The sequence below is a fragment of the Mustela putorius genome, unplaced genomic scaffold (assembly GCF_011764305.1).
Source record: "Mustela putorius furo isolate JIRA1106 unplaced genomic scaffold, ASM1176430v1.1 tig00537243_pilon_pilon_pilon, whole genome shotgun sequence".
Lineage (NCBI taxonomy): Eukaryota > Metazoa > Chordata > Mammalia > Carnivora > Mustelidae > Mustela > Mustela putorius.
This window is the reverse complement of record NW_025422382.1, coordinates 1,928,954-1,956,460: the sequence shown is the minus strand read 5'-3', so window position 1 is coordinate 1,956,460 and position 27,507 is coordinate 1,928,954. Positions and strand designations below refer to the sequence as shown.

General features: G+C 38.0%; 1 protein-coding gene across 1 annotated transcript in view; it reads right to left on the bottom strand.

Moving 5' to 3' along the window:
- Positions 1-27,507, bottom strand: part of UNC13C (unc-13 homolog C) — a 568,731-nt gene that overhangs the window by 55,673 nt on the left and 485,551 nt on the right. Inside the window, exons 28-30 of the mRNA XM_045073496.1 lie at positions 25,158-25,281; positions 17,353-17,409; positions 12,629-12,709 (exon numbers count right to left, since the gene is read on the bottom strand). Coding sequence (XP_044929431.1) covers positions 12,629-12,709; positions 17,353-17,409; positions 25,158-25,281 — 262 coding nt within the window. The remainder of the gene's footprint in view (positions 1-12,628; positions 12,710-17,352; positions 17,410-25,157; positions 25,282-27,507) is intronic.

Genomic DNA, 27,507 nt, shown 5'->3' with positions numbered 1-27,507 from the left:
GATCAGAATAACAATGAATGTATAGATGGCTCCTAACGAGGTATGTACCATCCCTTATCCCACTCATTAAAATTTCTGAGTAAAAGAATTCCATGAATTGAAAACTCATAATATCTTAATTTTTTCCCCTAGTCAAGAGGAGATGCAGAAAAATATTCTGGGCATTTGTAGGCAGTTGAGTGCACTTTCAAAGAGTGTAAAGTAGAGAAGATTCAGGGCATAAGCCAGAGCAAATAGACAATGGAGATAGAATCTGCAGAAGAACTGCTACCACTCCAGACACCCTCCCCAAGGAGAAAAACCTCTAGCACTTAAAAATGCCTGTACTGATTCTAGCTGGGTGCATTGTGAAAACACAAGCTGTGCCAAAAGCAATATATGTTTATGGAAAGGAGGCACAGAAAAATGGCAAAAGCCTGTTCCTTTTGAGAGATGATGAGATAAAACACTTAAAATTTTCCCTACACCTTGATCTTCCAAAAAAAAAAAAAAAAAAAAAAAAGAAAGAAAGAAAAAAGAAAGTTAAAATACTTTCACAGGCAGAAAGTACATATTGAGGAGTATGAGTCCAGAATTGTTTCAGGAGCCTTAATGATTCAAAAAGTATGATACCTCCTCAGTTCAGGAAACATGATATGATAATTAAGGTAGAAAACATTAAATGGATATATTGAGGGGGATAGGTTCACGTGGGATTTGACTCTTTCCCTAGAGGAATGGAGGGGTGTCCCCCCTCTGGAGATCTATTTATATAATGAACCAAGGAACCATCAGATGAAATAGCTCACGCTCATTATATAGTGTAGCAGTGGCATACACCCAACAGGAATAGGCATGATCTCTGGGCACGTTTGGGAACATGTTCTGCTTCTCAAATTTTTTCAGACAAGCTCCATTCTTACCAAACTGAGCACAATTGCTAGAAAATTAGGATAAAAAGCAATGCAAGAGAAACCAGGAGCAGCACCTAAGAGGATGTTTTGCCCTTTCTTGGGACGATAGAGATTGTCAGGAAAAACTCCCAAAGATTTTGAAATGGACCAAAAAAGATTAGTGGCATTCTGCTTAGCCTGCCTGGCTGGGTTATCTTTCTTTTCATTGTGTCTGAGCTATTTAAAACTCTGTAAATGATAGAAAATGGATAATCATGTAAATGATTCTTGTTCATAGAAATGTAAATTAATTATTTCTGGTGGGATGCAACTGATTATTGTTCTGTGAATAGATCCTTTTTGCTTCTATTTGTAAACTGATTTCAGCTTTCCTTTTTGCATATTCTTTTGTGTTGTTCTTGGAATTCTCCTATAAGCTAGTTCTAAGATCTTACTGGTGCCCTCATTAACTGATGAGTTAAATAACATTTTTGACACGTTTTACAACTGCATGCATGTCACAATTCTACTCTGCTTCAAAAACTGTTCTTTCATGGTATGCATAAGGCAGCATGGTGACAGCATTCACAAGGATGGGCACAGTTTTCACTGTGGTTTGTGAGGCTAGAACTATGGGCTCACACTGACACTGTGAATGGTGGGGTCTGTCTTCCTGCCTGTTCTCTCTGCCTCTGTCCCTTAACAAATGTTTATTAAACTTGTATTGTAAAGAAGACCTTGTGCTGAATGCCAAGGATATGAAGCCTAAGAGGTGTACAGGCTGTTCTTAAAGGGATTACAATCTAGTAGGAAATGTCACCAAGATGTCAATGAATGACTCCAATAATGTTGCAGGTGTAAGAAAAACAATTGGAAAATACAGATCATGGGGTTGGCGAACATTTCTATTAGGGAAGGGTCCGTAAAGCCTTCCAAAGAGGTGTCATCTTTGGTATTTATCATTTCTTTTTTTAGCACTGCCATTTTGTGTGTGTGTGTGTGTGTGTGAAATATGTATTTTTTTAAATTTCTTTTCAGCATAACAGTGTTCACTGTTTTTGCACCACACCCAGTATTCCATGCAATCCGTGCCCTCCCTAATACCCACTACCTGTTTCCCCTAACCTCCCACCCCCCACCCCTTCAAAACCCTCAGGTTGTTTTTCAGAGTCCATAGTATCTCATGGTTCATCTCCCTTCCAATTTCCCTCAACTCCCTTCTCCTCTCCATCTGCCCATGTCCTCCATGTTATTTGTTATGCTTCACAAATAAGTGAAACCATATGATAACTGCCTCTCTCTGCTTTCTCACCACTCTTGTTCAGCATAGTATTAGAAGTCCTAGCAACAGCAATCAGACAACAAAGAGAAATAAAAGGTATCCAAATTGGCAATGAAGAAGTCAAACTCTCTCTCTTCGCAGATGACATGATTCTTTATATGGAAAACCCAAAAGACTCCACCCCAAACTACTAGAACTCATACAGCAACTCAGTAATGTGGCAGGATACAAAGTCAATGTACAGAAATCAGTGGCTTTCTTATACACTAACAATGAAAATATAGAAAGGGAAATTAGAGAATCGATTCCATTTACTATAGCACCAAGAACCATAAGATACCTGGGACTAAACCTAACCAAAGAGGTAAAGGATCTGTACTTGAGGAACTACAGAACACTTATGAAAGAAATTGAAGAAGACAGAAAAAGATGGAAGACCATTCCATGCTCTTGGATCAGAAGAATAAACATTGTTAAAATGTCTATACTGCCTAGAGCAATCTATACTTTTAATGCCATTCCGATCAAAATTCCACCGGTGTTTTTCAAAGAGCTGGAGCAAATAATCCTAAAATTTGTATGGAACCAGAAGAGACCCTGAATCGCTAAGGAAATGTTGAAAAACAAAAACAAAACTGGAGGCATCACGTTACCTGATTTCAAGCTTTACTACAAAGCTGTGATCACCAAGACAGCGTGGCACTGGCAAAAAAACAGACACATAGACCAGTGGAACAGAGTAGAGAGCCCAGATATGGACCCTCAACTCTACGGTCAAATAATCTTCGACAAAACAGGAAAAAATATACAGTGGAAAAAAGTCAGTCTCTTCAATAAATTGTGCTTGGAAAATTGGACAGCTATATGTAGAAAAATGAAACTCGACCATTCTCTTACACCGTACACAAAGATAAACTCAAAATGGATAAAAGACCTCAACGTGAGACAGGAATCCATCAGAATCCTGGAGGAGAACATAGGCAGTAACCTCTTCGACATCAGCCACAGCAACTTCTTTTAAGATATGTCTCCAAAGGCAAAGGAAACAAAAGTGAAAGTGAACTTTTGGGACTTCATCAAGATCAAAAGCTTCTGCACAGCAAAGGAAACAGTCAACAAAACAAAGAGGCAACCCACGGGATGGAGAAGATATTTGCAAATGACAGTAAAGACAAAAGGTTGATATCCAGGATCTATAGCACTGCCATTTTTAAATTCAGCAGCCACTAGATCATTTGCTGCAGTGGAAAAGAGAAACAGGACAATCCCACTTAGGTAATCAAGGGAAACTAGCAGTCCAGCTCTACTTAAGAAGAATTGAAGTGGTAGTTCTCATAATATAGTTCTTAGGTATAGCTTAAAATATACTGTTTGCTACTGTTATTCTGTTCTCATCACTAAACCTGGGAGTGGTGGCCAGGGAGACACCAGTTGCCTCTAGGCAGTAGAGGGCCTAAAGAAGTTGAGATGGCTTTGTACCCCTAAAGATTCACAAGACTTGTTGACGTGTGAAAGGCTCTGAGACCCACTGTGGTTAAGAAATCTGCTTAACCTTTCAGTAACATACCTGCTTCTTATAATTATTTGGCTTCAGGACACATATCCCATACAATATCTATTGACACTATGGGCACCGAAGTGTTCCATGGGCTAGATTTAGGAAACCCTAGAAGAAATAAGAAGACTAGACTTTATAGAATGGAGATATTTCTAAGGGTGGAGAAGGCTTCATAGAAGAAGAGAACTCGAGTCGGGCTCTGAAGACCTAGACTGTGTATTTGTTTTTGAACCTCTTAATTGTAATAGGAGAACATGTCTTTACTACCAAGACACTAGTTTATAGACCTCTGAGAGACGGGGAACAACTATGAAGTGAAAACATAAACAGGGAATGAGTTTGTTCCTGGGTAAAACCTAAGGGTCCCCCTAGAGTTTTTGGTTATGATACTAAACTGACTTTGTAGCCGGAGGGTATCATGAGTCATTCTTCTAAAGGCACTAGCAGGATCCTAAGTGAACAGTAGAAGATGCTGTGCAAGGACAGAAATGATACTTTTGTCTCTTAAGTGCACTGTATAATAGGAAATGTTGCAAGACAAACCCTGGACAGAAGGTAGCAATTTCCGGAGGAAAAAAACAGGTTGCAAGATCCTAAGAGCAAAAGCTTCCATTCAGTGAGTGAGCACAGGTAAGTAACCCAGAGATAAGTAACTCAGAGAGAAGAAGAGAGGACTTCTATGATTATGCAAATGCAAACTGGATGAAAACATTACTTTAATGGAAACCTTTCACACAGTGTTCAGAACCTGGGTGACCGCTCCTGAGAACATGGGTCTGTTTCTCTCACTGGCACAGATAATACGAAAGAGGGCTGCAAAGACACATATACCTTGGCATTCGGAGATTTCACATTGTTTTGATTTTGTAAGAGACAAGCAGGAGGGTGGAATTTGTCTTTTGCTGAGGCTTATGTCTGAAGGATATAAACTGGAGGCTGATGTGTGGGAGTGAATGTCTTAGCTATTAAACAGACCCCACTCTCCATAGTTCAGTACAGCTTAGTTGCTCTCCATTATAGTAAGCATTGGGAGGGAGATTATATCCTAGAGAATAATTTGTGTACATGGGATTTTGAAGCCTTCTAGATGTTTCCCTTATGCATGTAAAAGTGGATTTTTCCCCATTGGTTCTAAACAAACAAAAATGGGACTCAGTTTCATGTTGTTTCTCTGCAACCAGCTGTGTAAACCAAGAACCTCCCATTTAATCTATTCTGTTTACTTAGATTAATACAAAATAGCAGAAAACAATTGGCAAAATAAGTTAGCACTAGCCATTTTCTTCCAAGAAAGGGATTTTTAATCAGGGAACTGTGAGCAAGTTGGCTGTTCACAGCTTTGAAGGATAAGGATGTCAGCTGGATGTCATTCTCTCCATCCTTGGCGCTGTCCTGGCTGATATTTTCATAATGGATTTGGACAAAGGCAGAAAGCATGTTTTTAAAATGTAGGGTTGAGCCAAGGCTTGACGTTATTACTTTGAATGACAGAATGTGGCTTCAGAAAAGGTCTTGGCAGCCTGGAATCATGGGTCAACATTACAGGACAGCATGACAAAAAAAAAAAAAAAAAAAAGAAGGAAAAAGACTATATTCATGATAAAAAGTTTATTTCAGAGTATGGAATGGGGGTGACCTCGATTAATGTCAGTAAAATCTCAAAAGCCATAAAGCTGCATTTTTTTCTCATGTTTCACATGATTTAATAAAGTGATGGGGAAGCTATCAAAGATAATGAATTCTGATCATGCATTAATATACATAGACGGGTCAAGATGAAGGGTTTGATGGAGCAAATACATTCTCTGCTGATTAGAACACATCTGAAATATTAGGGTCATTATAAATTTATTCCCAGGCTTCATGATTTATAAGAAATATGAAAAAATGGAGGGCATCCAAAGGTAGAGGGCCAGGATATTGTAAGGTCTAGAAGGGACCTTATTCATTCAATAAATGGCTGCAGATAAATTGGGGAGGCATGATAGTTTTCTTCAATGTATGAAAGGCTATCATGTGGAAAAGGAAGTAGAATTATTTTTCAAAGGACAGAAGGACAAAGATAGCACTAAAAGTACCAAGGAAACAGATACTGGTTTGAATAAAGATGACCTTTCAGGGGGCGCCTGGATGGCTCAGTGGGTTGGAGCCCCCGTCTCCTGGGATCAAGCACTGCATCAGGCTCTCTACTCAGCAGGGAGTCTGCTTCTCCCTCTCTCTGCCTACCTCTCTGCCTGCTAGTGATCTCTGTCAAATAAATAAATAAAATCTTAAAAAAAAAAAAAGATGAACTTTCTGGTAATAAAGAGCAACTTAAAAATTGAAGCTGCTCCCTGAGAGTCAGTGAGGTCCCGTCACTGGCCATTATTAAATGGTGGCCATTTGTCTATAGGCCAACAATGCTATAGATGACATGCCCGTCTGAACAGGAAAGGGGAGCTATTGGGTTGTTTCCAATTCTGAGATTTTAGAATCTTTTTTTGCCTCTTTGACTCTTTGTTTTTCTACTTTAAAATGTGGGAGGAAATGTAAATTCACCCTCCTTCCTCTATGCAATGCGATGTGTGCTTGGGTTATGTCACCTGAGAGAGGATCAGTCCCTTCATTGGAAGGGTGGGGGCAGAGACGTCCCCCCCTGCCTGACTCTGGTACTGTAGTGATGAGATGAATTATTCCTTCTGGAAGAGCTCTGTGAACTGTGACGTTCTTTCTACTTGTGAGAAAATATGCTTAATTGGCAGAAAAACTGCCCAAACTTCAGTCCTGCTTTGTTCCCTCAGCAGTGGCCGCTGTCTCCAGCCATGTACCAGCTATTTATTTCGATGGTCCTGCCACTGTATCTAACTTCAGCCAGTAGAAAAACAGCCTCCTGCCGGATTCGCCATTTTTCTCGGGGGAACCATGCTTTTCCATCCTTTCGGTTAAAACCTCCGAGTCACCTCACCCTTGCTCCAGTTTGGGTTGCCAAGTTCCAGTGACTCTCTCCTTCCTGTCGTCCACATCTGTCTTCCACTTCTATTCCTCTAGCCACCCTCCTCATGACTGCCCTCATCACCTCGTGCATTAAATAACTGTAACTAATTTCTTGACTAAATCTTCAACTACCCCATGCATTTTGTACATTTCTGTAGGATTTCCATCGCTAAAATGGCACATTGAGTATGCCACGGGTTTATAAGATCATCAACGGGTCTTCTTTTATAGAAAACACTGAGGATGTAAAAGGATCTCTGTACTTTCACCCCGAAGATTTCCTGAAATGTCATTTTACATGGCTTCACTACCCAAACCTCTAGTCAAATCCAGACCAGCCCATTGAGTAGTTTTGTCACTGACTCCCAGCCCTCTGGCCTTGCGCCTTTCTATGACGAAATCCTTTTCCCCCTGGTTTATTAACCAAGTCGTGAATCTTTCTCCAAGAGAAACTAGGGTCTTTCCTATCCAGCCTGTGAACTTCCATCTGCCCTTGAAGATCACTACTCTAGCTTACCCTGATTCCCTGAGCTCCCACTGGTCGCTCCCTCTTCTGAATCCTGACCACTTTTTATCTGTCCCACTTAATTGGCGTCTGTATCACCTGTTACATATCTCACATTGGTGTCTTATAAGTTAACATGGATCATTTAATTTTTAATGTGCCTTTTTCATTTTTCAATATGGATTAGAAACTCCTTGGAAAAACAAAAACAAAGCAAAACAGCTCTGCTTCCCAGAAGAGAGTCTCAGGAAACACTCAAGAATCCTATGGAGTCTATGTCCTTATAGAGAAAGGATATTGAGCACAGAAAACCAAAAGCCCAGAGGGCAAGGCCAGAAGGATTTACACTATTTCTTGGAGCAGACTCAGATTTACTAATTAACCTTACTGAGAGAAAATGAAGGGATTAGGGAAGGTGGTAAACCAAACTAAACTAAACTAAACCAAACTAAAACCTAATTGCAGTTGAATAGGTAGGATCTTGGGTTTAACAGTAGAAAGGGGCTCATCCAAAATAAACTAGTTTTCAGGTGATTGAATAGTTACATGTGTAGAGAGCTTTCTGTAAGATAGGAACTGTTTTAATTGTTTAACATGTGATAACTCATTTAATTTTCTGACAATAATTCCTGAAGCCCTGTTATTCCCATAGGAGTGGACAGCGATTTACACACTCTAGTTTCCTTCTCTCTTAATCACTTACACCCTGATACTCTGGTCATTGTCAGTGATATAATTCCCCATGTGGTTCCCAATATTTTATTTATATTTGCATTAACATTCATATTCTGATATTTGCAAAGGCTTCCACCCTAATACAGTGATACACTGGATTTAGTAACGTAAGCGTGGGTGATGAGGAATGTTGTTATTACATCTGAACAGAGATTGAAAGACCTTGTATAAGTATCATTTTCTTTCTTTAAAAAAGCATCAGATTTTGTTCTGTTTATTATATTCTTCATAAAACTACAAAAATTAAAGCACTTCAGACCTGGTTGTGATCTGTGAAAGAGAAAGAGTTTTGTTAAAGTAAAAATCAGGATAAATACTGTCTGCATGCTTAGCAAGCCATTCTTTTTATAATCCCAATAAAAATTCCAAATTCCTTTAATTCTTTAAATTTGTCATATATTTGAAGAACTTTTATAATCTATTTTTACTAACTGATGGGAACATGCTAATGTTTCTTTACAAGTTTGCAAGAAGAATTTTCTTTTTGGTTTCATACACTATTTTGGTAGCAATTTCCCATCATCACATATTTTTTTTCCTTCCAATATCTATATCGTATTTTTGGAAAATCCATGCAGACAGTTGATTTTGCAAACTTAGAAAAAATTATCATTTGCCCTTAACAACTAAGGTTTACTTCTTTTTTCTTTTTCTTTTTCTTTTTTTTAGGAATTACTTGAAAAATATTTTAGAAACTATTTCTACCACAGCTGGAGTCCTCTTTTTTACATATATCAGATCTGAATATGCTACTGTGTCTCTTTGACCTTGGTGCAAGTGTCAACATTTGGCTCTAATTCAATGTTCCTCTTTTATTTCCTACAATACTCAAGCTGTCCTGATCTGTTCCTCTGCACTAGACTACTTGAAGTTTTCAGACTGACCTACTCCTTCTTGCAATTCACTCAAGGTTTTCTCTAAGCCTACAATGACTTTCTCCCTTGCTTTTCCCCATTCCATCCCCTTTATAAATCCCCAAACTTCCCTCTCCATGAAGCTCCCCCCAGACACTCACAGACACTATATTACCCTCTCTGCACTCTGCAGCACTTTGTCCACACCTCTTATTTTATTGTAGAGGTCTAGGTTCCCAAGTCTAGATAGAGCAAGGCCCCTCTTCAGCCATCTCCTCATTGCCCACCATATTTTCTCTGCACACGTAAGCTTGCAAGTAATGATTTTTGAAATGCATTAATCCAAACGAGGTATTTTGCTCTTCTCATGAGCAGCTGAAATTTAAATAATGCAAAAACTATACTTATAATGATAAAAAAGATGCTAAGAAGCAGCCACCAAAATTGCCTCATGAATAATGGATGGCAGGATGGGGATGGGCCTCAGTCAGGAGTAAGAGCCTCAGAAGCACAACATCACGTATTCTGCCATTTGTCTGGAATCTAAATGATCAGAAATGGTGCTGTACAGGATTAAATAAGAAGTAAATTCCAAAGCTATATTTGAATAGATACTCATACCTACTCCAAATTTTCTCCTTTATACCAAGCAATTCAGATTTCTAGAAGGCCCTCATTCACATGGTTCTTGTTTTTAGGGAAATCTCTGTGTAGTCCCTACGTGATGTCAGACATCTGCAACACACATGGTGGAGTGTCCTGTTTGGGTCCAAGAACAAGTGTTCCAGGGTAATTTGGAAGGCCGGGCAAAAAATGAAACCAGCCAGCTTTTTTCCCAGGTTTTTCCATTTTCAAACTTCATCAGAAAGTAACCTGAGGATTGTTCAAGACTTAAGAATTTCCTTAGGCTCTTGGGATTCATGCTCAGGTCAAGAGTATCTATTGTTGGAAAAAGGTCTCCTGCTTTTCTTTGAAAGAAATCCACATTTCAGGGAACCCCACAGCAGTCCCAAGTCTTCCTATTGGCTTTTTAGCTCATACATACTGATTAAATTGTTGGCTATATGGCTATATCTATATCACCACTATAACAGCGGTTATCCTTTCACTTTCAAATACTACTGATTTGGTTGCTCGTTGGCAGGTGAATAAATAAAATGTGTCACAGCCCACTCGCACGAGCTGTAACAGCTCACTGTAATTTCTGATACTTGTGCCACAGTCCCCCCACTTGTGACTTACAATTGAAACTACATGAGACCAGTATGACAAAATACTCTAGTCCAGCTAAAATTTTAGTCTTTAAGAGAGTATTTTCATCAATACCTTTGAGGAGTTGAAAGATTTTAAAGCGTCTTTAGAAAACCATCTAAATATTGAAATCTGGCATTTTAATCTAGAAATAACTAATCTCTCTGAAGAAATGTTATTCACTTTGGTCTGCTGTATTTCACCACCCCTTTGTTGGTTGTTGGTTGTTGGTGAAATAATGATGTAGAAGCAAGGACAGTGATCTTCAGGTTTGGGGTCCTTTCTCAGCGCTGCCAATTCCTAGCAGCTCTCTGACCTTTGTCAGTAATTTAAACCTGCTCAGCCTCCGTTGTTTAATCTATAAAATGTGAATGATCACTCTCGACACAGCTAACAGCCAGATGTTTTAAAGATCAGGCAAGACAATGTACATACATGGAAGATATCTGGAAAAATGTAAAACGCTATTTCAGTCCATAGTCAACAAACTCCATACCATTCTCCTTGTTCACTTTTTATTTCCACCCCGTTTGCCTAAACTGAGTTCCAGAGGAAGTAGGATTAGGCCTTTGGCAGCCTTTGTGAGGTAGCTTGGGTAGCAACTGCTGCTTTTGCATATGAACATCTTTCTCATGAAGTTTCCACTTACCTTATAGGGTTCCCTCTGCTGGGCTCTGAGAAGACCTTCCATCACTAGCTGGTAGGCTATAATTCCTTTAAGTAGTTATTCCTCTTTTACCTGAATTCCCTTGTAGTAACATCAGAATTAGGGCTTGGTAGGACATTCAGTTGGGGCAAATCTCAGAATCGGACAAGATAAAGGGAGTTCCAGTTGTGGCAAACTGATGACAGAGCCATAGAAATGAATGCCCAGGTGTATGCCTTGGCAGATGGGCAAACCAGAGGGATGAAAGTCTCATAATAGGGATAGGAGGTAGAGACCTGACCTCAGGATCTGACGTTCAGGAGGACCAGAGTCAGGCCCTAGAGGAACAAGATAATGGCATAAATCCATTTACTGGATCTTAGACACCAGCTAGTGGAAGTATTTAAGACTGAATTAAAAGATCATCCCAGATGACCTAGAGAGGAAGATGGTATAGTTGAGCTGTCAAAATGTAGAAGGGGGAACCTGTTTGAAGATCAGGAATGTCCCAGACTTTGGGTATAACTAGATGGCGATCATGTGCCCCAACCAAGAGGAACAGAAGAAATGCTGGTGGTGGGGACAGAAGCCAGGTCTGAATGCCATTTCTTTTCATGGGACACATTTTTCTTCCTCTCTTGAAGTCATGCATTGACTTAATAAAATTCAAAAAGGACTAAATTCAGAATCTAAAAATTTTACTTTTCTTCTCTTCATGGTATACTTCAAAGTTCTTATTTTTTCTACTAGCACTTCCTGATTTGTGGCCATTAGTTCTACTATAACTCCAAAGGTCAGTCATTTCTTATTCACTTTTCTGAAAACAATTTTTTAGAAAGAGCTTGTTTTGCATTTTTTTCTGCTTCTTTTTCAAGTTTTCCATTTTTCCCCTCAAAATGATTGTGCAAAATTTCCAGACTTCCAGATAACACTCTAGCTGCAGCTTTAGAAAATCCATTGCTATAGTCTCACTGCCTAAATCCCTCTCCACTTTTCACCAGGTGTCACAAAATTCCCACCTCACGACTTTCATTTTATATTTCATTTTTTCATTTTACACGGAAGCAGGAAAAGATGGTCTCTTATTAAATGCTGAAACGATAAAACCAAAGCTGGGAGGTAAGAATTTTCTGGAGGTGCCCAACTGTTGCACGTCTATTTTAATGAACAGCATCATAAGGTCTGTTTGTATCCTGTACAATTCTGTGCTTGGAAAATGGCTCATGGTAGCTAGCAGATTTTGCTATGCTGTTCACGCATGCTGGATAGGAGATGCTTCCCCCAGTGACACGTGGAGACAATGGACATGGTTTAAATTCAGACAATAAATTAGTTAATTCACTCTTAAATAAGCTTTCACATAAGAATATAAAATGCATATATGTAAATATGAAACATATATAAAAATATAAAAAGAATTATATGGAAACAACTTCTAAGTTACATTTGGAGGTCTGTCCATTTTTAGCCCCCACCACAATAACTTCTGGTCAACCTCGGGCTGTGAAAAAATTGATGCACACAGCACAATACCTTTGGGTTTCCAGCAGAAAATTAAATTATTGCACTTACTAAGAGAGAGGAGAAGATTGATCTTTTAAAACTCATTTCAACAAGCGTAGAAAACATGAAAAGAAATTCTGTTAACCCCACACCTCCTGAAGCATCTATTTAATTGAACTTGGGGGGTGGAGCTGTACGTACATGCCTTTCTTTGAAAACACATGTTATAACATAAGTTTTACGCACATTTTCTTCCAGATACAAAGGAACAAGGATAAGGGCAGAGGAACACGGATAATGTGGCGAGAGTACAGGCTCAATCTGACATACTCAGACAACCATCTTCTGTGTCTATGGGTGGCACAGCTCTACATATGCATGTGGGATACTTTTCTCTGAGGGCTAATAGAGGACTGGGGATGTACAATTCAGGAGTACTGTAAGCTTACCTTGATGGTAGCCAAGACTACCTCCATTATAGCACACTGTCTTGGTGTCAGACCCTTGGCATCCTCCCGAATCATGTGCTCCTAAAAAACAAGTTAGCAATTACTTATGCATTAACCAATTAATCCATTCAACAACTGTTTTCAAACAGACTCTGCATAATCCCCACGCGGACACACCTGAGAGGATGATTTTGTCATATATTCAATAAATATCCCCTTTTCCAAAAGAAGAAATGCTGAACTTTGATTTGTATGTGGTTTTACTTTTCACTTGCACGTTAATGTTTGGGGAAAAAAAAGAGAGCAGCAATGTGGAAATATGTGTCAAAGCTTTTTCACCTTATCTGTTACTTTGAGGAAAATCGATCATGACAGAGTGTTAGGAGGTGAATTTTAGCTTCTTTCAATTACTATGATAAAGTCTTCTTTAAATATAATGGCCCCAATTCCTTCTCTTTCTTGATTCCCCTTAATGCTTAGTCATTACTAAGAAAAGCCCCCAAGAATTAACTGAATTTTTGGCTCTGCATATTTTCATTAAAATCTTTTTTTTCCAAAATTTTAGAGCTGGTTTTCACATTTCTGGTGGGTTTTCCTCATTGTTCATTATGGACACTCTCAACCCATCATTCAAACTTCCATAGGGAAATGATGGTAGAAAGTTGAAGACAACCACAAAGGAAAAAGAAACCTAAGAGAAAATTTTTAAAATTCCTGACACCCCCCACCCGCCCACCAAAAACTGAGTCTCCCCAGTAGAAAGTTGAAGACAACCACAAAGGAAAAAGAAACCTAAGAGAAAATTTTTAAAATTCCTGACACCCCCCACCCGCCCACCAAAACTGAGTCTACCCAGAGGTGCCACTATTCTAGTCAACAATATTCAGCAGATATTTATTGAGTGCTTATTATATGCCTCTGCCATCCCAGGTAATTGTGATATGTTGTTCATTCAAAGAAAGGCTTTTGTCCTCCCGAAGCTTAACTGCAAACTAGTATAGGTGTCTTATGTGAATTAGAGGAAAGCCCACATGAACAGACACAGCTCTGAGAATGCATGGCTTGACTAATGGTTCAATCACTGCCTTTCCTTCTTAAGAACCGTGCCTCTTCTGCAGGGCACAGCTCTACATCAACATGTATGGCTTGGCAGGTGGAGCAAGGGCTCTCTTTCAGTGGTCATTGCACAAAAGTGGTCAGGCACTTGTATGCAAAGCTCAGATTTTCCAATCCCCAGTGCCTCACCCTATCCCAGCCCCTTTTTTATTGTTATTTGGTAGATGACATGACTTTCTCAAGATAATCTTGATCTACGTCTTACTCAAGTCTGCAGTCTTTCAGTACCTATCTTGGCAATTATAACCTGCTAGGAATTCAATATATTTTTGGTAAATGAATTGTACTTCTTTCAAGTATAGTGTTGTAGGGTTCAATACCCTTAAATGAAATCATACTCCTTTGAAGATTTTTGAAAAAAAAAAAAAAAAAAAAAAAAAGGTATACAATGCCCCTTGAGTCCATGACATCTCACTACATGTTTGTCTGATACAGGATTTTCAACACAAACATATGTATCCTTTTAATATTTTAAAAATAGGAATATTAACTACCCATTGAGACTCAAACAGTAATGGGAAATGTTTACTAAATTGTAGGTGGAAATGTTTAAGGGCAAGTAAGTACAAACCAGTCTGGCTTCAAATCTTTGTTATAGAAAAATATAATTTTAGCAAGAAATAATTTCAGAGATCTAAAAATAGCTCATTAAAATAAGGGAGTCTCTGAAAGAGGCTGGCAATGAGTTACTGCATGCTTGCAGTAAATTTACAGTCTCTGATGTAGTAATTGGTTTTAATATTATATCACCTATCTAAAAATAGTTATTTTTTCAAAATTTATGCCAAATAAATCTAATCTCATTAAATAGTAATAAGTTAGGCATACATAATATATCTACATTATGAAGTTCCAGAGCATAAAGTAATGTGTCAAATGGCTGAATAAATACTTCTTTAATGGATTAATCCTAAATGGTAGTAAAATGCAGAAAAACAATTTCCTTCATTGTTCTATTTTCCTTGACTCTGTATTTCTTCAAGTAAGTTAGATAATTGTTAATATTTCCATATAGGATTTCTGGATTTATCTTAACCTGCTTTCAAACTAACATACAAATATTGCGAAGACCAAGTATTTAAAATGGAAATGACACTTTGGTGACACTTTGGTAAAATAAGGGAAAATGGTTTGGAAAATTTGAAATTCTTTATTATGGTCAGAGTTTTAATTTTGCAAAATACTGTAGATGCCTTATTCTGTAATTTGAATAATAGTTACCCTTTTAGGACATTTTATTGTTTTTAGTTTGTTACAGTCTTGAAGACGTTTGGAAGTTGCAAAGGGACCTAATGTGTTCTTTTTCCCACCTAGCATATTTATGCACTCTGGGGAGCTATCTCCACCCCACTCAGAGTTCATCAGATGCAGACAGAGCTGACCACACCCCCAGCTCATAGCTGGTATGTCAGTTAAGCCTGTGTCACAATGGTTGGCTTTGGAGTGGTGATAACACTATCGGAGACCAGGATGTTCTGGTGGGATTTGTTGGAATTCCTCACATCAAGCTTGGTGTTCTTTTCTACAACATTTCAAGTTCAAAGGATGTTAGATTTAGAGCAGAGGCAACCATCTTACAAATAAGAAGGTAGGTTTGTTACAGCCATACATCATACAAGGAAAGAACAGAGTCGAGAGATACTAACCAGGTTCCATAACATTCTTTGAGTTCCTAATCAAGCAGTGATGGAAAGTAAAATTATCTAGGACTATAAAATTTCATGTAGCAATAAATCCTTCCTTGTTTATGTTAGTCTTGCTTTCTAGCACTTGGAGCTGATAAGACTGACTGATAGTTCTGATAAGACAGAACTGATAAGTTCTGGCTGATAAGACTTCCAACTAAGGAAACTGAAGCTGTGGGAGATGGAGTATGTTTTCTAACATCACACAGATGCTAGAAGCATGTCTAGGGCCATTTCTTTTGCAATGAGATACTATGCTGTTTCACCTTCATGGTTTTGTTTGTTTGTTTGTTTTTGTTTTGTTTTTTAAAAGATTTTATTTATTTATTTGACAGAGAGAGATCACAAGTAGGCAGAGAGGCAGCCAGAGAGAGAGAAAGAGAGGGCAGGCTCCCTGCTGAGCAGAGAGCCCAATGTGGGACTCGATCTCAGGACCCTGAGATCATGACCTGAGCTGAAGGCAGCAGCTTAACCCACTGAGCCACCCAGGCGCCCTCACCTTCATGGTTTTATATGAGGAATTTCAACCCTGTATAAATCCATTTCTCAAAGTAGGGAATATAAATCCCAGGAAGATAATAAGAGGGATAAAGGAAGGGATCAAGATCTAAGATCCAAAGCAATAGTGTGGGAGTAACATCTACCTTTGACCTTTCCTCTAAACCATCTAACTGAGCACCTGTAAGAAATTTTAGGTGATGTCTTTTAAATGGATTATTGACTTTCATTTTTTTTATTGAGCAAGGGAGTAATATAGGGTACTAAAACTATAGGACACCTATTTCATCTCAGTAAGTAATCATGCAATTAAATGGATTATTCTTCCCCTGTGTCATACACATAAAACAATCCCAGTGAGACCTGACTCTGAGCTGCCAGCCTCTGTGAGTGGGTGGTGGCAGAATCTTGGCAATTACCATGCAAAGATAATGTATGCATTATCTCATTTATCCTCACAAAAATCCTATAAAGCAAGTATGAAAATGTTCTGCAGTTTATAAATGTCAAATCTGAAGATTAAAAAGTTTAAATACTTTGGCCAATGTCAAATGTCCATGTGTCATGGACACATGGCGATGACAATGTCATTTGTCAATGTGTTGGAAACAGCTGAGGTAGAATTTGAACTAAGGTGGTCTGCGTCTGGAACTATATTCTAAGAGAAAAAAATGGATCTAAAGCAACACATACTTCTACGATAGGCACAGCGTTGGCCTGTATGTCATCCATTGATGAATGAACGGATGAAGAAAATGTGGTAATCTTATTTGGCCCTTAAGAAGGAGGAAATCTACCCAAATGCAACAAAATGGAAGAACCTAGAAGACATTATTCGAAGTGAAAAAGCCAGTTAAAGAAGCACAATATATATTTTAATCACTCGAGTTCCTATTCTAGAAGGACAGAAGCTGATGTTCCCTGCATAACTGCACAGTCCTGTGAATCTCAGCAATAAGAAAGGGCAGAGTTATTAAGTCAGCAAATCCTCATTTACAATGTGCTTGAATATACTGACAAGTTCAAGGTGTGCTTTGAGGAGTTTCATTTTTCCACCCTAGCTTTCTTGCCTTTAAGATTTTTCTAGACTTTACTAGATTTCTACGAAGTGCTCCATTTTGCCTTTATTCATACAGAGCCTGTTTCATATATGAAAGAAAACATGATCTAACTTAAAGCCAAAATCTCCCAGTTGCCCTACCAATTGGAAAGTATCAGAAATCTTTGGGGAAAAAAGGAAAACCATAAAGTTCAGACTCTAGCTTGTGACTTGATCCAGACTCTGGCTTTGACTGTGATTTCACAGACATGCATCTTAGTCCTGCAGTGCTGGATACCATTACTAGTAGGAGGATAGTTTCTTGTACAGCTGTAATTAGCTTATTATCTTTCACAGACAACTGATAATCCCTTTATTCTTATTACCTTCAGTTTGGATAATTGTCCAAGATCTTTAGCTGCGATGAAAATCATCTGTGGTCCCTAGAGACACACATAGAAAAGGAGAGAGAAGACTCAGTCAGTCTTAAGATCTTCAGTAACAATAGAAATGTAGTCAATGGAAAATTAAATTTCCCTTCTTATACTTGTGACTTTTATGCCATATACACTTAACTGGTTTTACAGATTGGGTCAAAGATATCTAGTACTGCTAGCAATATAATTGTCCTCACAGGCATCCCATTTCCGAGAATTTTAAGTCTGAGTTAACAAACAGATTACGACTAACATAGCTGGTTTAAGGTAGCACATGGATTTAATCCATGATCTTTAATGTTTATTTATTTTTAGTAGAGGTAGCTCCCTCACTCCACTTGGCCCCAAATAGATCTATGCAAACTTTCAAGATACAGAGTTGAGGCAGGTGAAGCTGCTGCTCCTCCAATGCTGTCCAGTCTATCAGAGACCTGCCCTCTTAACTCTCCCCTCAGCCAGAGGCTCTTCCTAGAATGCCAACATCCTAGGAAAAGCTTGAAGAACAGAGGACTAAACCATCCACAACATTACTAGAATGAAAAACTAGAGGTACGTCCGTTGGCAAAAGTGGCAGGAAAAAAGTAAATTTGGTACTAAGTTCATTCTAAGTCCCTAGGATATTTTCTCAGAAGGGAAAAATCAGCTATTCTGGAATAACACTCTTCATTTTTTAGTGGATCCTGTGAATTGATTAGGAAATGAAGGACTACAAAGTTTACGAGAACAGCAACCGCATCTAATTTTGCTCCTATTTTCATCCCCACCACGGTGCCCAGCACACACCAGAGCTCTGAGAACACATAGTGAATGAATGAGTGACAGATATTGCTTCATGCTTTGAGAACTCAATGCTAGAGAAAATTGAGGTGATGGTAAGCTATCCTAGGGAAGGCCTTATAGAAAAAATGGTATGTCATATGTCATATACTTTCTACTATAGCATGATGTATGTATTTTTGAAAAATCTCATTCTACAAAACTGTGCTCTAGAAATAATAGGGCTCATGGGCAAAATAGCAATGGGCAGCATAGTCAAAACTTATGCAATTTTATTACCAATGAGTGATCAAAAACAGGAAGTGCTACTTTGGGAGAGATCTTGTATGGCACACAGGGAGCTGATGGCTGCCACAGCGGGGTAGTAGAAATGCAAAATAGTAAATAATCCACACAAAGGAGTACAAATGTGGGCTGGAGCAATACTCATACAACTGGAACTCTCAGCAGGGAGGGGGTCGCCTTCCCTGTGTGAGAGCCATACAAGCTTCATCTGTTTGGGTAGAAGAACCATGTCTAACTGTGCCTTCCACCGCCATGTAGTAGCTTAGCTGAGTGTCCTTTCCTTTTCTGCTGAATTTATAGGTCTTCTATTATATTGCAGAGCCTCCTACCTAGGAAAATTTATACATAAACCAACTCAACTTCCAGATTGTACTGACACCATTCCTGCTGTTCCCAATTCCATTAGAGCTAACTGGTATTACAGAAATGTAGCAGAATCAAGGGTGCATGTATGCGTATATATGTAATTTGGCTTTCCATATGTGGTAGGCTATAACAGATTTTATCACTTGCTGGCAGGAAATCAACAAAAACATGAATCTTTGCATCTTTGAACACTTTATAAGAAAACAATTCCTATAGAATTTCATGAAATATGGACTTAGTCTACACGACTAATGGTGTCAAAACATTTGAGTTTAGCGTATAATTACTCAGTATTTGCATCAACTTATATTTCTCAGTCACAGAAATAAAATACTTAACATGTGCATGCTAGGGTTATTTCTTTTTTGTTGTTTGATTCAGGATATGTGAACTGAGAGATACCTGGTACTGCGTGCATCCATTTGACCACTGTCTAACTTTGCCGCCAAATGAGCTTTCTGGTTCCTTCTTATTTCACTATGTATGATACAATCATGTTCTTTGAACCCAGAAAAAGGTTTCTCCTCTATTAACCTCCAACTGGAAAGGTAATAGATGAAAGTAAAATGGAAAGGAGAAAAATATTCCCTAGAGCAGTGTTGGATTTATCTTCTTAAACTATAATGTTTTAGAAAAAAGCACAGTGGGGGTATTCTATCCTAAATTTATTTCCCTGGGGTTTCACAGTAAAATTAAGTTTAAAAATTATGTGTATAGACCAGATAAGGCTGTAAGTTAAATTTTCATACTTTTTTATCCCCCCAAAATGAAGTTCTGAATGTCAAGGAATTGTGAAATTTGACTGCTACTATTTAAAATTGATTTGTATAGGAAAATGTCATCTGAATGATCGTTGTTTAGCTACTGTTTGCTGAAGACTTTTTCCCAAAATGGATTTAATCGTTATTTTAGCTGGATGAAAATCATTCACTAAAGTACAATTAGATGGGTTACTAAAAGTGTAACCAAGGGAGAGAGGAACAAGATGGAACAGAAGGATCGCTTCCTCCCGGACACACCAAGGAAACGAGTACCTCTATATAACTAACTCTGTAAAAGCCGGAAGACTGGCAGAACAGATCTTCCAAAGCTGGTCATAGAGAAAAGTCCCTATCGGAAAGGGTAGGAGGGGCAGAGACACAATCAGGAATCAAACAACTGGGGTGACTCACTACAAATTGGAGAGATGTCACAGGTCAGAGAAGTGAGGAGATCAGACCCCACACTGGGCACCCCTAGCCCTGGGGACCCAGAGAGGGCAGAGAAGTCCACATAACATCTGGCTTTGAAAATTAACAAGGCTTAACTCTGGAAGCCCTGGAAGGTGATAGGTAACCAAGTCCTGCTCCTACAGAGAGAGCAAGCTAAATAACTTGGTCAGGACCACAGAAGCAGTAGCTTGAAAAAGTGCCCAGGGTATACAGGAGGGCTGATTGACTAATTTTAGGGTATGTGGCAGAGGGTCAGCCATCTGCAGATTTCTCTGGAAATAAAAGTGGCAGGTGCAAATTTTCTTGTCCTCTCCAGCCAGAATAGCCAGACACTTGTGGGAGTCAGTATTAAAACTCTATCTACCTTGCCAGCAAACATGCCCTGGCCCAGTGCCCCTCTAGATTGGCTCTTGCTCTTGGAATGGGAGATAACCCCCACACATGAGCATGTCCATAGTTCCTGCAGCTGGACCTCTAAATGGCTGCACAGGGAGCAAGCACTGCCCTTTGCTGTGCAAGAAGCTGTCAGAGTCCAATATAGATATATCTAGGATGCGTGCTGGCCCCACCCACCCAACAGTGAGCTCACAGCAGTCACAGCTCCGCCACAACAGAAGGGTACACACAGCCCACGCAGGGCAACAACCCTACAGCTGGTTCGAGTGACCAGAAGAGACTGTGCTACAAGGGACCATGGGACATCTCTACAAGGCCACAACTGTCACAACCAGGAAATGGCAGTGACCTACTTAATACATAAAAACAAACACCTGCAGAGACAGAAAAATATGTCCCAAATGAAAGAATAAGACAAAAGTCACAGAAAAGATCTAAACAGAACTATTCAGTGTGCCTAATAAAGGTTTCAAAGTAATGGTCATAAAGATTCTCAACAGATTTAAGAGAAGAGTCAATGAATGTAATGAGGATTTCAAAAAGGAGATAAAAAATATAAAAAAGAGTCAGAGCTGAAGAATACAATAACTGAGGTGAAACATACACTAGAAGAATGGATTAGCAATCTGGAAGACAGTGTCACGGAAAGCATCAAGCTGAACAGCATCAAGTGAAACCCAAGAATAACACCATCAAGAGTAATAACAAGTGAATTTTAGGCATCCCAGAAGGAGAAGAGAGAGGGAAGGGGGTTCAAAAATTTCCTAATCCGGGGAAGGCAACAGACATCCAGGCCCAGGAAGAACAGAAAGCCCTTACCTAACAAGATGAAACCAAGGAAGTACACAACAAGACGCATGATAATTAAAATGGCAAAATGTAATGCTAAGGAGAGATAAGGCATCATGAGAAAAGAAAATAGTCACATCAAGGGAAACACTGTAAGGCTACCAGCTGAATTTTCAACAGAAACGGCAGGCCAGAGTGCTGAGAGGAAAAAATCTACAGTGAAAAATATTCTACCAGATAAGGTTATCATTCAGAATGAAAAAAAGATAGTTTCCCAGCAAAAAAGGAGTTTATCACCACATAACCAGTCTCATAAGAAATGTTGAAGTGTTGAAGAAATGTTAAATTATTTAAGTAGACATAAAAGGCTTAAGTATAGGAAAACTATGAAAGGAAAAAAAATTCACAGATAAAAGTAAAACTGTAGTAAAGGTAGTACATTAATCACCTATAAAACCAGTATGGAGATTAAAACATAAAAATAGCAAAATCAATTCTATTTACCCAAAATAGGTCAAGGGATATACAAAATAAAAATACTTAAAATATAACATTAATAACAAAATGTAGAGGGGAACAAAAATTTAGTGTTTTTAGAATGTGTTCAAACTTGAGTGACCACCAACTTAACATTTGGTATTTATATACACTCAATGGTAACCACAAATCAAAACCTCTAAGATATACAGTAAATAAAAAGAAATTCAAGGGTAACACTAAAGAAAGCCATTGAATCACAGAGAACAAAAGAAGAAAAGGACAAAACTACAAAAACAACCAGAAAACAACAAATTGGCAGTAAGTACATACCTATCAGTAAGTACTTTAAAAAGTAAGTTGACTAAATGCTCCAAGACAACTCAATGGAATAAAAAATAAAAAAGACCCATGTATATGCTGCCTACAAGAAACTCACTTCAGACCTAAGGACATGTAAAGACTGAAAGAGAAGGGATGGAAAAAGATATTCCATGCAACTGGAAGCAAAAAGGGAGCTAGAGTAGCAGGACTTATATCAGAGTGGACTTTTAAACAAAGTCTACACAGCAAGAGTCAAAGGAGGGCATCCCATAAAGACAAAAGGATCAGTCCAACAAGGGGATATAACACTGGTAAATATCCATGCACTAACACAGGAGCATGGAAATGCATAAAGCAAACACTAATAGTCATAAAGAAAGAAACTAACAGTAATGCAATAATAGTAGGGGACAGCAACAGCTCACTTACATCAATAAATAAATCATCCAGACAGCAAATCAAAGGACACAGTGGCTTTGAAGAATCCATTAGACCAGATGAATTTAACAGATATATACTGAATATTCCATCTCAAAACAGCAGAATACACATTTTTTTTCAAGTGCACATGGAATATTCTCCAGGACTGATAGATGACATGGTAGGCCACAAAACAAATATCAATAAATTTAAGAAGATTGGTATCATTATTAAGCATCTTTTCATACCAAAGTAGTATTACCCTGATACCAAAACCAGATAAAGACACTCCAAAAAATAAAAAGAGAATCATTTCAATAGATAGAGAAAAAGCATTTGACAAAATACAACATAATAAAGGGCATATATGAAAAAACCACAGCTAATATCCTCAGTAGATGAAAAAAAAAGCTTTTCCTTTACTATCAGGAATAAGATGAGAATGTCTATTCTCACCATTTTTGTTCAATACAGCACTGGAGGACTGGCTTCACTACTGGATAAGAAAAAGAAAGAAAAGACATCCAAATTGGTGAGGAAGAAGTAAAACTGTTACTTTTTGAGGATAACGTGATACTATATATGTAGAAAAACCTAAGGACTCCACATACACACACAAAAAGCACGCACACACACACACCACCAACTATTAGAATGCAGTAAACTTATAGGATAAAGAAATTAATATACAGAAATCTGTTATAGTTCTATACACTAATAATGAAGTAGCAACAAGAAAAATCAAGAAAATAATTCCATTTACAATTGCACCAGAGGAATGAATAGAATACCTAGGAATAAATTTAACCAAAGAGGGGAAATGCTTATATTCTGAAGATGGTATAACAAATGAAAAAATACACCATGCTCATGGATGTGAAGAAATAATATCATTATAATGTCCGTACTACCCAAGGAAGTCTATATGAAATCCGTATCAAAATACTAATGACATCTTTCACGAAACTAGAACACATAATCCCAAAACTTGTATGGAAAACTTGAACAGTCAAAGGAATCTTGAGAAAGAACAAAGTTTGAGGTATCACAATCCCAGATTTTAAGATATACTACCAAGTCATAGTAATCAAAACAGTATGGCACTGGCACAAAAACAGACACATAGATAAATAGAACAGAATGGCAATCCATGAAATAAATCCATGCTATTTATCCAGAAATAAGTCCATGCTTATACGGTCAATTAATTTACAACAAGAAAGACAACAGTGTACACTGGGGAAAAGACAGTCTCTTCAATAAATGGTGTTGGACAAACTGGACAGCCACATGCAAAAGAATGAAATCGGGCTGCTCTCTTATGCCATAAACAAAGATAAACTCAAAATGGATTAAACATTAAATGTAAGACCTAAATCCATAAAACCCCTAAAAGATAACAGGCAGTGATCTCTTGAGAAGTGGCCTTAGCAACATATTTATGGGTCTTTCTCTTTAGGGAAGGGAAATAACAACAACAAAAAACTACTGGGTCTATATTACTATAATAAAAAGATCTTGAAAAGCAACGTGAATCAACAAAATGCAAAGGCAGCCTAATGAATCCAAAGATATATTTGAAAATGATATTATCTGTTAAGGGGGTAATACCCAAAACATGTGAAGAACTTACAAAGCTTAACACTGAAAAACCTCAAAACAACCACAAAATAACCCTAAGTAATTTGATTATAAATGGTCAGAGGACCTGAATAGACATTTTTCCAAAGAGGACACACACATAACCAAGAGACACATGAACTACATCACTAATCATCAGGGAAAGGCAAATTAAAACCAGAACGAAATATCACCTCACCCTAGTCACAACGACTAGAATCTAAAAGACAAGAAATAAGAACTATTGGTGAGGAGGGGGAGAAAAGGGAATCCACATGCACTTGATTTGGCTTGATAGGAATGTAATTTGGGGGAACCACTATGGAAAACAGTATGGAGGTTTTTCAAAAAATTAAAAGTAGATATAACATATGATTCAGTAATTTTACTGCTATTTACCCAAAGAATATGAAAGCACTAATTCAAAAAGATATATGCACCTCTATATTTATTGCAGCATTATTTCCAAGAGCCAAGATATGGAAGCAAGCCTAAATGTCCATCCAACAGGTGAATGGATAAAGAAGATGTGGTGTGTGTGTTTGTGTGTACATATACACACATAATGGAATATTATTCAGTCATAAAAAGAAAGAGATCTTGCTATTTGTGACAACATGGATGGACCCACTGGGTGTTATGCCAAGTGAACTAAGTCAGACAGAGAGGGACAAATACCATATGATTTCACTTATACCTGCAATCTAAAAACAAGACCAAATACATGAACAAAAAAAACAGAAACAGACTCATAAATACAGAACACAGAGTGGTATCTGCCAGAGAGGAGGTGTGTGGGAAAATGGGCAAAATATGTGAAGGGGATTAAGAGGTACAAACGTCGTTATAACATAAATAAATAATCGAGATGAAAAGTACAGTATAGGGAACAGTCAATAATATTTTAATAACCTGTTTATATATTGATAGATGAGGACTACATTTATTGTGTGAGCTTTGAATATAGAATTATCAGATCACTGTTGTTCACTTGAAACTAATGTAACATTGTATGTCAACTATGCTTCAATAATAAAAAATAAAAATTAGAACAATAAGCTTAATTGAATCTTGATTTTAAATACTTACTGTTTGATCTGTCAGAGGAGGGAGAACAATCTGTTTTTCTATTTTGTTAAGAACTAGCTTCCATAACTCCTTCAGAACTCGCTTCAGGACTGTTTTCTCACAGATTTTTGCTGAGAGACTTAATCTGAAATAAAGCAAAACATATAATCACTTAAAATAAAACTTTTAATCATAAAAAATAAAAAATTAATTAAAAACAAACAAACAAACAAAAAAACAGGACACAAAAAAAAAAAAAAAGCCTCCTAGGAGAGTATCAACTTATTTTATTGATCAGAAATTCAAGTTTTTCAATACTGAGATTGATTGATTGTTTGACTTAGATTTTATTTATTTGACAGAGAGAGAGCACAAGTAGGCCGAGCAGCAGGAACAGGGAGGGGGAGAAGCAGGCTCCCCGCTGAGCAGGGAACCCAGTGCGTGCTTGACCCCAGGATACCCTGGGATCATGACCTGAGCAGAGGGCAGTCACTTCGCTGACCACCCAAGCCACCCAGGTGCCCCTCAATACTGAGATTTAAATATATGAATAGGCCTTTATAATTTTCAAATGGTAAATTTCATTTATTGAACAAAATACATAATATTAAAGATATGTTTCAACACATATATTTGACAATTTGCTATTTGGTAGAAAATGAATTCAGGGTCTCTCTCCGCTTAAATTGTTTCCTAAATTGACATCAAGGCCCCCAACGTATATGATTTTCATCCACATTTCTAACTTCTATTTACTAGATACCCCATATTCATGATACAGGCCAAACACCAAAGAAACATGTTTTCTTCACTACCTGACACTGCTCCAACATAAAAAAGATGCATGTAATTTTACTCAAGAGGCAAAACTTACCAGCTTTACTGATGTTGCAGTTTTATGGATAGACAATGAACATAGAACATTTTGTAAGTTTAGGTGTGTAACGTAATGATTTGACATGCATATATAGTGTAAAATGATTACCACAGTAAATGTAGTTAACATCCATGACCTCAGACAGTTATCAGTTCTTGGAAGATCTTCCTACCTTCGGCAATTGTTAAATATACTATAAAAAGTTGTTAATATGGTAATGGTGCTCTACATTACATTCCTATGACTTACGTATCTTCTAACTAGAAGTTCCTAAATTTGACTACTTTTAGCCATTCTCCCCACCCCCCACCCCCACCTCTGGCAACTACTAATCTGTTCTGTTTCTCTAAGTTCAGTTTTGAAGATTCCACATTTACCAGCTTTAATCAGTTTAAATTTATGTTTCTTACAAATTCTTCTCAGCATGAGAATGACGATAACATCACCTATTTTGATGTAACGCCTTAGTTAAAAACCTCTTCTGGCAGATCTTTTTTTGTTGTTTATTACTATACCCATTTTATAATCCAAAAACAGGTTCTGAGAAGTTAGGGTACTTGTCCAAGGAAGTGAAGCTAGTAAGTGAGGGCTGAAACATCCTCCAAATCCAGGATGTTGTCCAATGCCCCCCTGCTGCCCTGGACAAATACGTTACTGTATGATGAACCAGTGGTCTGTAAAGTCCCAGAGCTGCACAGACATTTACTGAATGTGCTGTAATAGGACACGGAACTCTTTGAGGCGCCTTTAATAAAAGCTAATCAAACCTGTTTCGCAGAGAGCGTCAGGATAGCCTCATAAACTCCCTATAGTGCTGCCGAGTACTCTGTAGGCTTTTGGACTCAGAAATTATAACTTGAATTCTGGTTTCTGATAGAGACAGAATTTATTATTTTAAGTGCATGTGATTAATATATAAAGGCATGTGACATGTGAGAGGCAAAGGGAAAGATTTCCCAAATACACATTTATGTAGAATTACTTGACACCTCTATATGCAGATTCCCTAGTATATGAAAAGGCAGAAGAGCCCCCTTTGGATGAAGAGGGAAGACGAGGCCCCTGTGCACAGCTATGGAACATGTAGCCCCACTCTTTTGCATAACACTGTTGGAGGGCAGCAGCCACGATACGGACGTAGGATAGAAACCAGCAGATGGATCATAGCCCAACGACAGGACCTAATCTCCGAGACATCCCTATGGTAATTTGAGACAAAACGAATCTGCCAGTTTTGTAGCAGACATGTCATTTCCATTTTCAAAAGGTCTGAGTTTAAGAATTGACCTTGTTTTTATGGTCCGCTCATATACTTGGCATGCCAGCTAACTCGGCTGAGACTGGAATTGAACGAACAGGTATAAAATCCTTGACCTGTTTGCAGCTCTGCATGGGATTTCTGCCAGTTGGTCAAAGAGTTTACAGCTTGCTTTATAGAGTGGGGAGGTCTTGGTGAAGAAATGGAAACATAAAGAAATAAGATGTTATATTTAG